The sequence below is a fragment of the Haplochromis burtoni genome, unplaced genomic scaffold (genome assembly GCF_018398535.1).
Source record: "Haplochromis burtoni strain Fernald_Lab_line unplaced genomic scaffold, NCSU_Asbu1 Contig_106, whole genome shotgun sequence".
Taxonomy (NCBI): Eukaryota; Metazoa; Chordata; class Actinopteri; order Cichliformes; family Cichlidae; genus Haplochromis; species Haplochromis burtoni.
In genome coordinates, this window is record NW_024582467.1 from 7,768 (window position 1) to 23,897 (window position 16,130).

Here is a 16,130-nt window from a genome sequence, read left to right on the forward strand (position 1 = left end):
GTCAACATCGCAATGAAATGTATTTGACGAGCAGAAGACAGTCACTCAGCAGAAAGGTACAGTAGAAGAAAAATAAATAAATAAAAAATAAATAGAAAAATAGAAAAGAGCAAAATATCAATATGTATCCTCATCCTTGTCATAGCTTTACTTTTATATAAAGAAGTCGTTTACTTTTTATGAAAAAAATACAATTTAAACACAGAAAACACTAATATCGTGTCTATATGTAAGGTTTTACCAAGAACGCAGCAAGTCTTGTTATGTGTACACGCAAGGCGACGAGGCTGAGAGCAAGAAAACGAAAGGGAGTTTTAGCACAGGTCCCAAGAATCTTGTCGCATTTTCTCCAGAGCCTTTATGGGGCAAACTGAACCTGCTTTTCTGGAGAAGTTTCGTGAAGGATTTTGGCAACCGAAAGTACTCCACGTTTAACTTGGTAACCAAAGATAGCCTTTTGATTTAACAAAACTGACACGTAATTTAATAAGTCACTCAATGATCGTACACACTTAGGTACATTTACTCTCCACAAACTAATTACGAATAGAAAATGTGCGCATAATGTTTACAAATTATTAAATAAATTATATTTTCTTCTTTTTATGTCTTCTACTTGTAGTTTCTTACATTGCCTTTTGCACTCTACATCCTTATCCCAAAATGAACCCTCACTCGCGAAGTGAAATTTATGTGCCTAAATGATATTTATATTAAACATGAAAGACAAAAGAAAATGAAAAATAAATAAATAAATAAAAAGGTTAAGTGGTAACCCTTGAGTGTTTTCTCAAGGTGACCCTATGTGTCCCCAGGATAGTAAAAAAGACTTGTTTTATTAAACACAAGGAAATATAGCGATCAACATTCACAACATGTGAAACTGGAATACTATGACAGAAAGTGGCTATAAAATCTAAACGTTTGTGCTCAGAAGGGTCATTCAGCACGTGACCCGTAAGCGCCTAAAAATACACCTAGACACCAGCGATCGCGCGCGCGCGCACACACATGCAAACTAGGATGCTTTCAAAAATAATAATCTACCTGTACAGCACATCATATTTTAACAGCACGTGTTTTATTTAAAAATCATGGTCTGACATTATAGATATAACCCCACAACTTTTCTGGTCGCCTGTCCCCAGCACGAATGTGACTAACTCTATCATCTGTAACGAAGGGCTAGCTCCCTCTTATTTCTTTAAACAAACACACACAGAGGCAGACAGAAAGAGCTCAGGTAACTATTTCACAGCTGATCCCTGATGAGTGTAATCCTGTGTCAGGTATTTATAGAACACGATTAATAGGATTAATAAACCATCAGGGCTTCTCGTTTGGTGATAAGTGCCAAACGTAAGTGCCACGTTAATTAATCATGCTAATTAACGTGTTAGTTACAAAACCTCTCTGCAGCATCTTTTCGTAACACCAGGGTATTTTGTAACACCTGCATTTCTCCTTCCCGTGCTGCAGAGGGCAGTAAACGCAAACACGTGTCATCAGCGCCGCGGATGCATTTATAACTGTCGGAATTTCTACAATTAATTCTCTAAAGTTCTCATTTGACAGCGAACAAAGCAATTCACTTTCTAAATATTTAAAGATTTAAAACAAAAGTACTAAAACAAGATTTAATCTCATGCCTTATAAACATTGTCTATGCACGATTCAATTTCATTGCTTCTCTGATTCATAACGTTTTCAAATGCTTGCAAATGGCTACTACAAGCGGTAAGTCGTGAATTTTTAAGTCTCAATCTAAATAATGTTAATGAAGGAATTTACTTTTCCAAAAGTTTTTTTTTCAAAACACGTAGATAACGAGAGCGTTATATTTTACTTAAAAATTGCCGCGGAGCACATGAAGGCAGCACTAACAACTGCTAGCAACGCTGCTGTGTTTACCAGTGATGGGATTTCCGGATCATTTTAGAGAACCGGCTCTTTCGGCTCGCCTCACTAAAAAGAGACGGCTCTTTCGGCTCCCAACCGGCTCTTCAGGTTGTTTTGTTGCTTTAATTAATTTATTATTAACAATAATATAAAATTATGTACAAAAAGAATTATTAATGTAAAAAAAGTGGTTTTTATTTATATATGTTTATATATAAATATATACAGTGGCCCCTAGAGACAAAACACGTACAAACTCCAAAACACATTTCTAGCGTTAACTGAACTTCCAAAACAGAGCTACCTAGATCACTTAAATTACACAATTGAAAGCATATGTGTATTGTTTGTGTATTTATACAGAAGCACTCATATATATTCAAATAATAAAAAAAAAAAGTTCATTAACCTGTTACTACCACACACACAAAAGCTCAACACTGCGCCTAGCATTCTGGAGCACTTCTGTTGTGTTTTGGAGTTTTTACGTGCTTCTAAGTTTTTATGTGTTTTGGAGTTTTTACGTGCTTCTGAGTTTTTACGTGTTTTGGAGTTTGTAAATGCTTCAGGGTTTGTACGTGTTTTGAAGTTTGTACATGCTTTGTCTCTAGGGGCCACCGTAAATATACTTTTATTTATTCACTCCACATAAAATGTAATAAATAAATCATATAATACAAAAACCAACTAGTCACAGTTCAACTTTTAACTATTTAAATTTTCAGCCCTTTCCTTTCAAACAAATTTAAAACGAAACAACACAAAACACTGCAAACCACAACACAATTAAATATAAATTAAAATATGAAAACAAAAAGAAGATGCACATTCTCTGTCATATAGGCCTGCATGAATAAACCTTCTGAATCCTTTATCATCCGCAACTGAAAATAGTTGTGGATGACCTTTCTAATGTGAGTTGTTGTCCCTGGCTTTCTTTCTCTGTCTCTCCGTCAAGCTCTGTTCCTGTGCTACTGTGTAACTACCACCCCTCCCCCTCTTCCCAGCGCAAAACACAAGGCTGGCATGCGGAGTGAAGCGGAAAAAAATGCCAGAGAGGATGAGAGAAGGAAAAAAAAAACATGGCTCGCGATAAGGAGCCGTCTCGCGTCGTTCACGTCAAAGCCTCGGGTCTAAGAGCCATTTCGTTCGCGACCGACACATCACTAGTGTTTACAGGGAAGCGAAGATGGAGGAGTATCCCTCCAAACAGGTTCCCGAAAACCTCGACGATCCTCCCAACAGCCGACTGTTCGTGGTGACGAGTCGGTCCATCACTGAAGATGAGCTGCGGGAAAGCTTCTACGTGTTTGGGGACATTCAGGGGGTCTGGGTTGTCAAAGACAAGCAGACAAAGGAGTCCAAAGGCATTGCCTACATAAAGTTTGCCAAGTCTTCTCAGGCCTGCTTGGCCATGGAAGAAATGCACGGCAAAGTCCTGGTGGAAGGGACTAAACCTGTGAAGGTAATGTCAATGGTTAGGTCTCCAAAAAGATTATATTTTGTCAGCTTCCGTTCAGACTGTCGATTTATAATATGCGTATAGCTAGCAAGCTAAAGGGGCGTGATCGTTAGCTGCTTTCAGTTCACGTAACCTTAATTATCTACAATCTCACTCTTCTGTTTAAATTTTAAATATTTGGAACTGAGAAGACAAAACATGGAATATTTATTGGCTAGGGATAAATCTCATTCTTAACTTTACATAAGAAAATATCATAGTTGCGATTCTTCTTCAAAAATATACAATTAACGTGTATCGTCCGCTATTTTACTGCATCATTTGTGTCTCTTTGTTTGCTCTTGTTGGCTCTTTAGGTGTTTATAGCCCAGTCACGGTCATCAACGAGACACAGAGATGTTGAGGATGAGGAGCTGACCAGGATTTTTGTCATGATCCCCAAATCCTTCTCAGAAGAGGACCTCAAAGAAACATTCAAAGTAATACTTCTTCTTTTGTGGTTCTGCAGCTCTATGTTTGCCTGTGTTTTAATGTCAGTATTGTGTTTCCTTTATGAAAAATATTTTTGTGCTCACGCACAGAGGTTTTGGCCATCTAACAAAGAACCTACACCAGGACTGTGATTAAAGTATTTTGCTCTAAGCTAAATATATTTATATTTGTCTATCAAATGGCCTAAAATGCATAAACTTCTGTTAAGTAAGAACAAAAAACATGCTTTAACTATATACAGACCACTTATGCTTAGCGTATATTGTGTGTTCTTTTAGGCCATCTTAATTGAGGCTCTCTAGAACTCGCTGATACCCCTAAATGCTCATTTAGCTTCTTTCTGTTTTGTGTTTTGCAGGAGTATGGGGATATTGAGTATTGTGTGATCATCAAAAACAAGTTTACAGGAGAAAGTAAAGGCCTCGGCTACGTAAGGTACTACAAACCCTCCCAAGCTGCCCTCGCCATAGAGAACTGCGACAAAGGTAGGTCTGCCAAACTCATTTACTTGTTCATTAATCCTGGTAGAAGCAGCAGTATGAACATCAAATATACAGAATGGTTGGTGAACGGTTACAGCTGTGGTGACTTCTCACTTCTGTTAACACTTAGTAAAGGGCATGTTTATGATTTAAAACTGTGGAAATGATGTTATTAGCCTACAGGGCCATTCTGGCTGAGCCTCGAAGCAAATCGACAGCAACAGAAGATTACAGCTCTGGAGGAGCAGCAGCCAGAAATGATTATGCTGGCGGCTCTGAATCCATGAACCAGTACACGTTGGGTACGAGTTTCTTTGTCATCAGATTTTACTACCACAGGAAGGTAAAGGTCTTAGTATTATCCTCTGTCTTGGTACTGACCCTGGTGTCCTTCTTCTCTGTATAGGCGACCCTGGGAACTACACAGTTATAGATTACCGCCACGGTGATTTCACACGCTGTCTCATTGTGTCCACGCGCATTGCACTCAATCAAGAGCAGATTTTTTCTCTTTTTGACATTATACCTGGCATGGAGTACTGCGAGCTGCAGAGGGATGCCTATGGAATGAACAAAGGTTAACAGTTCAATGTTATTTATATACCTCCAACATGTTACACCAGTCAGAATCTGTTGCATTGAGGAGAAAAAAACCCCCCTTTTAACACGAACCATCTGCAGAATGAGGCTCAGGGACGGTAACTGTCCAACTTCACCTGTTGGGCTAAGGAATCACTAAACACTGAGCAGATTGTTGGGAACAGTAAGCTCAAAGTAAACTCTTACAGAACATAGAGCCACCAATGTTATCACTTTAATCCTCTACAGATGTGACAAGATTTTAATCATGAATGTTTTCTTAGTGTGACAGGCTAAAAGGAGCAAACCCTCACATTTGAAAAACTGGATGGAGCTGATGGTTATTTTACACACTACATCAGCTTTACTCTAGTTTGCAGTATCGGTTCTCTGTGGATGTTGATGTGGTCCATTCTATTTTGATGACTGTAAAATATTCCACTCTGACCTTTTCTTTGCTGTGTGTCACCTGCCTCCAGGCCATGCTTTGATTCGCTACAGCAATCTTGGGTCAGCACTTTATGCCAGAGAAAAGCTAAATGGCTTTGAATATCCACCTGGAAACAGACTGGCGGTAAATTTTGTTGACGACGGCGAGGACCGCGGCAGGTATACACACAATGCACACATAACTACACAACAGTATATGTTTAACTTTGAGCCTGCAGAAGGGTCACAAATTACTGGAGCCTCAGAGAAGAAAAACCCTTTAAAGTTAATATATCCATAAATTAAAAGATAGGAACGAAAATGCCACTGATAATTAACTGCGACCTTGTCTGCATGCCTTCTTGGCCACATTTTATTTATTGTTAAATATTCACAGGTGAATGTTGTCCCCTGTGGGTTGTAGTGACCGGGCAGTGTTTTTTCAGAGTGCCGTGACTGCCTTTTTAAATATTACGTGATCTCAAAGCTGTTAGCGATACACACTCACATTATTCATGAACTTCACACTCTCTCTAGTAAAAGACATCAGAAGAACAGGCGGAAGACGATCCTGAACAATATGGATCTAGTTAACTTGGCCAGGATATTAAATTTGGTGCTTGTGGACTATATAGTGACAGTGAACTGGGGCTGAGATGCACAGCTGTCATTCCCCCTGCTGTTTCTCAATATGCTGTGCCTCAGCGTCTCTAACTGTGCGATGTAGGACCAGTGTTTCCTTTCCTGTTCAAGTTGGCTTGAACAGGAAAATTACACATCAGTAGAATACAGCGCAATACAGGAAGAAGCACAAAAAACCATCAGAGATTAAAGTAGCATGCACTACTACACAGTACACAGTGTTTTAAACACTCTTCTTCTAAACATCTTCTGTCTTTAACATCACAAACATGAAAAAGAGTCGCTCTCATTATAGTTGCTGCACAGAGTTTTAACACTGCCCCCTTGTGATTATATTTAGCTATAACATGTAGACGAACCCTTCAAGCGACCAGTGCACCTCTGTGCTGGGTGCTTGAGGCAGACTTAATTTTCCCATCGTGTCCACAGCTGGAAACAGCCTGTATGTTTGCTGTTGTGTGTAGTCCTGTAGGTCGGATGGCCATGCAGTTTGTTGCAGCACAGATGATGTCAGCGGTCTGGAACGGACCATCCAGCAGCCAAGTGATGAAACCTGTGAGTCATTAATTCAACATCTGATTTACAAAGTTGTGTCAGGTCATCGTCTTGTTACTCTGCACATTTTATTTACATTTCAGATGTTTTTTTTATCAATGCTAATAGGAAAATTTCTAAAAAAGCTATATTTTAATTCTTATTAGCTTATCTTTTAAAAATCTGTGCTCACATAAAGATTAAAAGTAGTTCAACAGACCAAACCTAGAATCTCCTTTTCTGAGGGATATGCAGTGTGTGAACAGTATGTGACATTAAAATTACTGATCCTGTGTTCTCTGTGTTGGTATGTACCAGGGCTTCTCTGTTGTCTCGTCAGTTTCTCGAATTCAGACCGACGCCAACCTGCCGTCGCTGAAGAAGCTTGCTCCGCCTGAGAGCAAAACCAAGGAGCGGCTGTTTGTCGTGTTCAGCCCCTCCCCGCTGCCCCCCGATGTGTTGGAGGATGTTTTTTGGTAAGTGCCCTGTGGTCTGACTCAATCACTAAAAGTAAAAAACAAACAAAAAAAAAACCCAGTGCATTACCGGGACGGTTAAAGGTCTGCTTGATCACGACTCTTGGCTCAATCAGTGCAAACTGCTGTGGATGATAACATCAGGCTAAGTGCTCTTAAATAACAGAGTAAAGCTGCTATTAAACCAAACAGACAGAATTAGAAAATGTTCCTGCTTTACAATTAAATGTTATTTGTTCGTCTGTGCCTCCCTGTGTCTGTCTCTCTAGTCGCTTTGGCTCCCTCATTGAAGTCCACTTGGTTCCAGGGAGGAAAGTTGGATACATGAAGTATGCAGATAAACAGGTAAAGCTCAGATTGAGGATAAACTTGTGGGTTTTATTAATGAAGGAATAGAATGTAAGTAAACTTCAAACTCTTCTTCATCACTGTGTTCATCTCTGTCAGTGTGCGGACGAGGCCATGGCAGCGCTCCACGGACGCGTCGTTAACGGGGTAAAGATGAAGGTGATGCTGGCTGATCCTCCCAGAGAGGAATCTCATAAACGTCCTCGTACCTACTGAAGCCTACATGACACGAACCAGTGGTAAGTGTGCAGTCTTCTGCTGCAGGCTCACCAGTATGTGCAATTGGAAGTATTTTGGCAACAAAATATATACACTGTACACGTAATTTGTCTGTTTACATGTTTGTTTAAGAAAATATCAGACACACTGCCAACGAGAATAATTTCTTATATTCTTGATTAGGAATTCTGATTTATTTAATCCAACACGTGTGTGTGTGTGTGTGCGTGCGTGTGTGCGTGTGCGTGCGTGCGTGCGTGTGTGTGTGCTGTAGTGTCAGATGCTTCGGGTATATGTGTTGACTGACCACAAAGTAAAGACGCTCTTAACAAACGTCGACAAAAGATCAAAAATGAAGCATATAAACACAATAAGTACAAAAAGGGAAAGGATCAGGGGCAGTGTGAGGTGACGGCTTGAAGTAATCTGGGAGTTCAAATTTCAGCTGCGTAATAGTGGGAAACAAGCGTAACTCTTGGCTTTCTACATCACCTGTCAGGGTCTGTTCAGCGACAAGAAAGGCTCAGTGTGTAGGCAGGCTAACCAACTACAAAGGACCAGTGCTACTTCATCAGTTCACAAGGAAGGAAGTGCTGCAGTGCTGTGATGTCTGATCCAACAGGTGGTATCATGGAGGCAGGTAGACGTGCAAAAAGAAAACGTTAGGAAGCACTACACAGACAACAAAGTATTTATGAAATAAAACACTAGGAAACACCAACTTTCTGGATTTTTCGTGATATATTAGCAATGTCACAGCATGTGTTGTACATAAGTGTCCTTGCAATACTAAGTCTGGTCAGTAAAGTAAAAAAACACAGATCAGAGTCTTCAAATTGTGTTGAAGGCTTTCAAAGCCTGATTATAAGCTAAAAGAATTCAAAGTAGTAAAAGAGTATTTATTAATCATATCATTAGAAAGTTATATCATTATACATCAAGCTTTGCACCCTTACTCTGCTTCCATTGCAGGTTATTAGTTTAGAATATTTAACCTCAATGTTACCCACAGCGAAGGCCCTTTATGATTTATTTGCAACTTAAACTGCGTGAGAGCTCCTTCACGTCACCCACCTGTGCACTCCTGTGAAGCTCTCTCCTCATGAGTCACGAAAGCGACACTCTAACAAGATGTCAAGAAGTTTCTGATGACAGTCGTTTCTCTTCCTGTGAATAACACTGCAGCTTCTTGTTCCCCAGGCGACTGTTGCCATGACACAATGACACCTGACCTGACAGACCGATATCAAGACCTTCTCCCGACCTCTGACACGACCTTTGACACCTGTCTGACCTTACTCCCGGTCAGTGACCTTGCAGCGACTCACTGATAGGACGCTCCAGTGTTATAACACTAATAAACTGAAGTCTTAATCGTAAACAGTCTGTGAATAGCAATTGTGTAGTTTGTGGTCAGTGTCATACTTTCGTGCTTTCTAAGTGCAAAATGTCAGCCTCGACACTGCTCTTTGATTTAACAGATTATTTAAGAAACGCTGACGTGAAAAGTCTCATGGTTCGGGCTGTGTGCAGCATTTTACTTTATGAAAATCTGCAGGCAGGAGGCTGCAGTTTACTGATAAGCTGTGAAAAACAGGCTTTATAAAGCTGGATGTGGACAGTTTGTAGCTCACATCTGGTCCTCCTTATTTGTCTGATGGTACGCTCTGTAGCCTGTGCAGGGCTCGGTTAAAAGGTGGTGATTTGAATGACTGTGAAACTTTTTTTTTTTTGTCAATAAAAATATAGTTGAACACATTGTCTGTCTCATTTCTTCTTTTACAACATATTAACTGAACAGCTAATAAAAAATAAATTATAAAACCATCATTTCTCCTGCTATGCTAAGAAGCTTGCTAAATTAAAAGGTCATGCATTCAGTTTGTAGTTTTTAAAAAAAATATGTGATGATGACCCGGAGACCATCTGGATACTGGGTCTTTATTTCCTTCTGTTGTACTTGTCTTTGTCCTGCAGCGTCCCTCTGATGCTCTAAAGGGCGGAAGCCCTGTTTGACTTGGCTATTCACCCATGTGCATATATCTGACACTAATAACCTGTGTGGATTTTTACTTAGGTTGCATTTTCAGAAATACATGTTTTCTTAATTAGCGCTTTATCTAGTCTCCTGTTCTGGCTTAAGAGCAATCTTGGATTTCAACATATAGATATTATAAATAACTGAGTGGGTTTGGCATAAAGTATAACTCTACTAATCAACTTTAAAACCACTGGTTGGGGCCACAGACTTTGGGAGCGGAGGTGGTTGGTTTACAGAGCTCCAAATCTTTTTTTTCTTCTCAGCATTGGCGCTGGTTGTGTGTTATCCCGGTCCTAGCCCAGAGAGAGGGTCTAAAAAGGTAAAGCTGACCCTGAATCACTGAAAATACACGGCTTTTATTTTATGGTACACAACAGGAGGGGAGCAGACAACAATCAGTGAAATATGGGTGTTAAACAGAAAAGGGACAGCATCAAGCTATTTAGCAATGGCATCCAAAAAGAGACGGACACTGGATGTACAGTAATTTTATTTTATTTTTAGGCAACTCATGAGAACATTATTTACAATACCAGGCTGGCACTGGGAACGAATCTGGTCTCAGATCAGGGAGCTGACATTTAAGAAGCTCAGTTTGGACCTTTCCTTCAAACATTTTTTTACTAAAAATAAGAGATTTTTTCAGCAGAGCTGTGACCTCAGCTAAATGAAATAGTGGATCTGTTGAAGGGAAAACAATCTTGAAATCTTGAATCTACTTGAATCACAAAAGTGCATCTCCTAACTAAAGCTTTTTGGCATGAGAGCAGGTGAGTTGTGTTCACCTTCCACTTGTATAACTTCTTTGCCACTGAAGTCTGGTTTAATAATACAGTCTAACAGGTATAGCTCTTTAATTTTAAATCTGATACACTTCCCTTAAATCAATATATTCAATATTTTACTGATCAAGTAGAGAAACACTTGAAGCCTAATTTACCAAATGTCAGTGTAAGCCATCAAGTTTGTAAAGCAACAAAAAGTGTGCAACCATAGCAAAGTTCTCCTCAGCAGAGATGCGTGGAGTTGGCCCTGCCGTGGAAATTTGGACACCCAGAGGACAGAATGATGTACGGTGAAAACAGAGAGGGCAGAGACAGGCAGTGATGTCAAGATATAATCAGGCTTTATTACTGGAGTCTCTGAAACTTAAAATCATTCAAACGTCTGGTCTCTTTGATGTTTAGCTCCATGCATCCATCAGTCCATCCCTTTGCCACTTAGTCCATCTGACTTCTACCTCCTGCTCCCTCCTCATCAGTCTTCCAGCGCCAGTGTGTTGAGTTCTTCATCGAGCTCCTCCAGATCTTCTCCCGTGAACAGGTTTTCATCTACCGGTACTTCCTCCTCTTCTTCTTCATCCTCCCCTCCTCCATCCTCCCCTCCGCCCTCTTCCTCTGAAAGCCCGTTGGCCTCGGCGCCACCACAAGCTCCGTTCAGCTGTTCCTCTGCAAGCAGGAGGGGGAAAAAAATGCTACTCACACAGCTGACGTTTGTTCATCAGAAGTACTCAGAAGTACTGTGTTTGTTCTCTTACAAAAAAGGGATAAACTTTGACCAGTGTGTTTTTTCTCTCACCGTCGTCTGATTCCGTCGTCTCTGTCTTATTCCTAGAGGTGAACCGGTCCGTGGATGCTACAGTAATACCTGTGTTGTCGACCTCTTGTGGAACAAAGCGAGATAAGTCTATGTCCTGGATGTCTGTAGTATCAATCTGAAATTTAAAAGAAGAAAGAAAGAAAAGAAAAAACGTGGAAGGGCTGGAAATGTGAATTTTAAAAAAACTCTAGTGTCCAAATAAAATTGCAAGAAAAAAAGTAATATTAAAATTCTTATCTTTGATGTATACATTTTTCCTTTTCCATAAAATTAGAAAATATCTGAATACTAGTCTAGCTAGGAAGCATAAACCATTGTGACTACATTGGAAAAGCAACAATAAGACAACTGTCAAAAAGGGAATTTTGGGAGACTCGCATGTGTGGATTTAACTAAAGAAAACACTGACATTGTCTCGATATGTGGCACAGATGTGCATGGCTCAACCAATCACTGGTAAGAAGGTTCAACTATCATTAATACTATCAGTAATATTAATATTTATTCACCTATAAGTCTTTTTTCACCAGCTATAAAATACTGAAATGCTTGTTTTCCAGTATAAATCAGTACCTTAACATATCTGCCTGACTACACCGACCTCACAGAGAAACTAAAATAAATCGCTTGAAGTGGTAACACCAACACACTGCATGCCAACATCAAAACATTTATATTTCATACCAACAACGCAAACTATATTAGACACCAAACACAGGTTATTGTGCGGGGACATCTCATTTCAAGTGTGAGAGCCACAGAGCTGAAATCAATATAAACTCACACACAGACTACAGAAAAACAAGACTGTGGGAGGTTTTTGTCTATTCTAAAACACAGAGCTTCTTTCAAACTGCCTCCAACCAAATCTGTGAGTTTATTGCATTATGCAATTGCTGGAAATTTCATAATTACCTCTTCCTCCTCCTCTTCTTCTTCGTCGGCATATCTAGTGTCGTCAGCTTCATCGTCGTCATCATCAACCAGCTCTGGGCGGAATTCGAACACCTCACGGCCGCTCACCTGCAGATAATTAATACAGATAATAATACAAATTGCGTTTAGACATTTTTGCTTCGGCACTGCTGCCAAGGTGAAATTTCACAACTGCTGCACTCACCACCAGAGATTTGCCAGCCTTAAAATCAGCCTTCTTCTTCTCCATTTCCTCCCTTGCTTTGTCCACCTGATAAAACAAAAGCATCAAGTATATCTTGACAAAAATATTTGACAACGCTTTAATGATTTCAGTCATTGAAAACCCCCCCGAGGAATCAAGTCTTTAATAATATCAGGGAAAAAGTGGGGACTTGGCTCTGACAACCTGATGCTACTACAGTGTTTGAATGTGTCCAACCTTTTCCTGCCTTTTCCTTTTCTTCCAAGCCAGGAAAGTCTCCAGAGTTATCCGAGTGACATTTGGACCCAGAGCTGCACGCTGGAGAGAGACAAAGAAAGAAATCTCAGTTTCCGCACTTTAATTAATTTGAGGTAACAGCATGAGGCCACAACATCTGAAGACAGAGACATTTTTTAGCATTCAATTATAATATGTCAGTCTTAGCTTATGTCCTCTCTTAACAGTAAGTTTTGTCAAACATCCTAAGTAACACATTCAAAAATAATCCAAAACAGCAGCACTGACCGCGACACCAATTTATATTAAGCAGTTTTGTATTCGTGTTTAAACATCGTTCCACTACCCTGCAGAGGTCACATAGTTTGCTCACATTTATTAGCACTGCTGTCACTAAATGTCTAGATGTCTGCAATGATATGTAATCTCATCTGTCTGGACTAAACTATTTGAAACGTACTTTTCTTAAGAAATCATAACTGATTCAGATACATGTTTGCACTCAGCTTGGACTAGGTGAGGCTGCTGCTATTGGTTGTGATGTGTGTGCCATTACAGAAACACCAGTAGGGATAACATTCACACGTAAAGCTTTAAGCTGGAGACGTGAATGTTGGCAGAAGCTCTAAACACAGACAACTTAGCTTTCTGTTTCAGATGGCATTTTTTTTAATAGTTAAACTGTCCAACATGATTTCAACAGAAACTGCTATAAAGTTTTAACAAAATGCAGTGACTTCTTCAACATGGTGTCAATCAGTCTGGATCAAAGTGGTTCCAGTCTGTTCCTCTAGCTGCAAAAAATACAATGGCTCAATCCCAGACGATTTGTTTCTTATATTGTAAGTAACACTAGTAATTGTATAACCAATGACAATTTGGTCTAATGGGACCATATCGAGCAACAACTGACCAGTGGACCCTGGGACTACCGCTCTCCTATTGACCTGCCTACTTGGAGCATTAGTTGAGGCATTTAATCATTCAGCACCCACATAAAGGTTTCACAGCTTCTGTTTGGTTTGGTATGTGAACCTCCACACCAGGCTGAGCCAGCCTTTTGAAGTTAAAGGAGAAAAGTGCAAAGTTGTCTATGGTAAAAACGGTTTGCATATCAGCAATACCCAAGACAGCAGCCTCACTTTTACAGCTTTCAGTCCATCTCATTCAATAGTTGAACTCTGTGCTGCTGTTACTCACCTCAAAGGTTCCCTAAAGCACTCTGTTGTAGTTATCCTTACCTCACTCTCTATAAGTTCCTCCAACGAGATCTCTTCCTCTGTCTCCTCCTTCTTCTTGTCTTTTTTCAGTACAAAACCGGGAGGCAGAGCATGCCGGTACATACAATTGTCGCCCCCTGCGGGACACACCCAGAACCAGCCGTACTTATTGTTTTCTATGGCCTCCAAGAAGTACTTACACACCTGCAGACAAACAAGTGTGAGTTAGCAACAGTAAAGCAGACAAAATCTTGTATTATTATTGGTATTAGTTGACTGAACTGTTAGCTGGACTGTCTTTGAGGAATTTTGTTTAGAGCCAAAAGACTCTTGGGAACAAACTGAGAGGAAAAAAGCACATTTTTTCCCTAGATTTGGTTTTCTCTGCTTCTTCTTTATCCAGCAAACATCCTGAACTCCCTGCATTTCACCTTACCACACAAACAAGTCTGTTTCCCACACTCTCATTAAACCACCTGATGAAAACACAGACGACCAGCAAATATCTAGCTCCTTGTCTTCATTCACTAATTGTTTTTCATAACAACAGACTTACGATTTGTGTTTTGGCTTTCTTCTTCTCAGCTTCTCCGTGTTTTTTGTTGACGACTTCCTCTAGTTTCTTCTCATCCCAGTTCTCCATAGTGTCTGAAAGCAGCACATCACAGTCTTTCAGCATGGGGTATGAATTCAAATCACTAAAATGCTTAGGCTGCTGCCCCCGCGACCCGACCCCGGACAAAGCGGATGACGATGGATGGATGGATGGATAAAATGCCCAACACCCTCTCCTGTAGCTCATAAAAATAGCTCACATTGGCCTTTTTTGTACAAGGATGGGTGTAAGATAGTAAGACGTAGCAGAACTTTCAGTTAATTTTCAAAGGAAAAACAAACAAACATGGTAGGCATGATGGACCACCCGTCCAGGTAAAGTCAATAAAGGAGATAAGGCAAAGGCCTGGTTAATTTAATGAAGTGTTCATCATTGAATTTTAAGTCCAGATATCAGTAGTTGAAATAAACTCAGAATGAGGTTTATTTGCATTACAGGGGAAAATATTGATTATTTTATTCAGGAAAAATAAACAAAGCTGCCATAAAGTAGGCTTAAGACCCATGTAATCATAACTAAATATCAAATCAAGCTGTTTACATATTTAGCAGATGGTTGTCTTCTTAATTTATCTGAATAATATAAAATGATAACAAACAGATTTGCTAAGAGAAATCATGATGCAGATGTTGATATCATGCAGCAATAAACACCCTTTCAATATGTACAGGTTAACTGTGATGTCTACCAACCTTTCTCCAGGTCTTCGTCTCTTTCGTCCACATAGACGCTTCTCTTTTCACATTTCCTCTCCATGGATAGATCATGGCTGAACTTGCACTTGTCTCCTTTAGTACACTGACCCTGCTTAAAGAACGCACACAGCACTGATTTTGGATCAACACCTGCAGGAAATAAAGAGAGAAAAAAGATCAATCATCTTTTCTTATCAAATTTAACACATCAAATGATTCATCTCCTGTGTGTCACATGCTGTGTGTTACCTTTGCTGACTTTCTGAGCAACAACTACGGGTTTAAAAAGCTCATTGAGTTCATCCAGCTCTTTCTTCTTATCATTCTTCTTGGTGGTCTTTTCTGCCTCAGCCTGGGCAATCTAAACACGACAAATTCAGCCACATTTAAAGATTATCTTACTTACAAAAGATTTAAGGGAGACAGCAAGTAGAGTGAGCAAAAGTAAGAGAAGAATGTTTGGCTTAAGGATTAAGAAGATATACAAGGATGAAGGCAGAAAGAAATACAGAAGGCAAGAACAGTTCGCCAACCTGTCTGGCACTTTGTTGTCCATATTTGACTTGCTGAGTAACATTCTTGATGTACTTCTGCTGCTTGGCCCCTTTTTTGTTCTTTAAGCCAAATGTCTTATCCTACAAAAAACAAACAAACAAACACAAGAGCCCAAACAAATCTTTATTAATTGTCACTTTTATAATACAATTCCAAACACAAAGCCTGAGTGAGTGTTACATCACAACAACAAGGAGTACAGTGAAATCCACTTGACACATCTGCAATATCAGGCCATGGTTCCCTTTTCCATCCACTGCAGAACTACCATACCTAGTTGAAGTGTGCTAGTCAGGTGAAAACTCTAAAGTTTTAAGATCGCTTAAAGAATGAGTGAATTGATTTTTTTTTGTACATATCACAGCAAAAATTATTACACAACCAAAACCGAGATTGTAGTCTTGGTTCAGTCTTGTTAGGCTCATTATGCAAAGCATAACCTCCAAGTTTGCTTTTATTGCATAGATCCTTTAAAATAATGCTGA

The 16,130-nt window shown here is 39.7% G+C and overlaps 2 protein-coding genes across 4 annotated transcripts in view; one reads left to right on the top strand and one right to left on the bottom strand.

Moving 5' to 3' along the window:
- The first annotated feature begins 2,982 nt into the window (after positions 1–2,982).
- Positions 2,983–9,996, top strand: rbm45 (RNA binding motif protein 45). 3 transcript variants are annotated; one of them, XM_042223219.1, is made up of 11 exons: positions 2,983–3,364; positions 3,718–3,840; positions 4,212–4,338; positions 4,512–4,637; positions 4,742–4,780; positions 5,394–5,523; positions 6,450–6,540; positions 6,838–6,995; positions 7,265–7,340; positions 7,443–7,582; positions 8,763–9,996. In XM_042223219.1, exons 1-10 carry the CDS (start codon positions 3,089–3,091, stop codon positions 7,557–7,559), a joined length of 1,263 nt encoding a protein of 420 aa, XP_042079153.1. In that variant the 5' UTR covers positions 2,983–3,088; the 3' UTR covers positions 7,560–7,582; positions 8,763–9,996. The 3 variants fall into 3 exon arrangements, with proteins under 3 accessions (XP_042079153.1, XP_005949733.1, XP_005949734.1); XM_005949671.3 differs by having other exon boundaries at positions 2,984–3,364; positions 4,742–4,912; positions 8,062–9,996; XM_005949672.3 differs by having other exon boundaries at positions 2,984–3,364; positions 4,742–4,912.
- Positions 9,997–10,082: 86 nt separating this feature from the next.
- zc3h15 (zinc finger CCCH-type containing 15) overlaps positions 10,083–16,130 on the bottom strand; it is a 7,566-nt gene continuing 1,518 nt past the window's right edge. Inside the window, exons 2-11 of the mRNA XM_042223220.1 lie at positions 15,624–15,725; positions 15,340–15,451; positions 15,088–15,240; positions 14,336–14,427; positions 13,801–13,983; positions 12,560–12,640; positions 12,323–12,388; positions 12,118–12,225; positions 11,182–11,317; positions 10,083–11,051 (exon numbers count right to left, since the gene is read on the bottom strand). Of these exons, the coding sequence (XP_042079154.1) occupies positions 10,861–11,051; positions 11,182–11,317; positions 12,118–12,225; positions 12,323–12,388; positions 12,560–12,640; positions 13,801–13,983; positions 14,336–14,427; positions 15,088–15,240; positions 15,340–15,451; positions 15,624–15,725 (1,224 nt within the window). The 3' untranslated portion in view covers positions 10,083–10,860. The remainder of the gene's footprint in view (positions 11,052–11,181; positions 11,318–12,117; positions 12,226–12,322; positions 12,389–12,559; positions 12,641–13,800; positions 13,984–14,335; positions 14,428–15,087; positions 15,241–15,339; positions 15,452–15,623; positions 15,726–16,130) is intronic.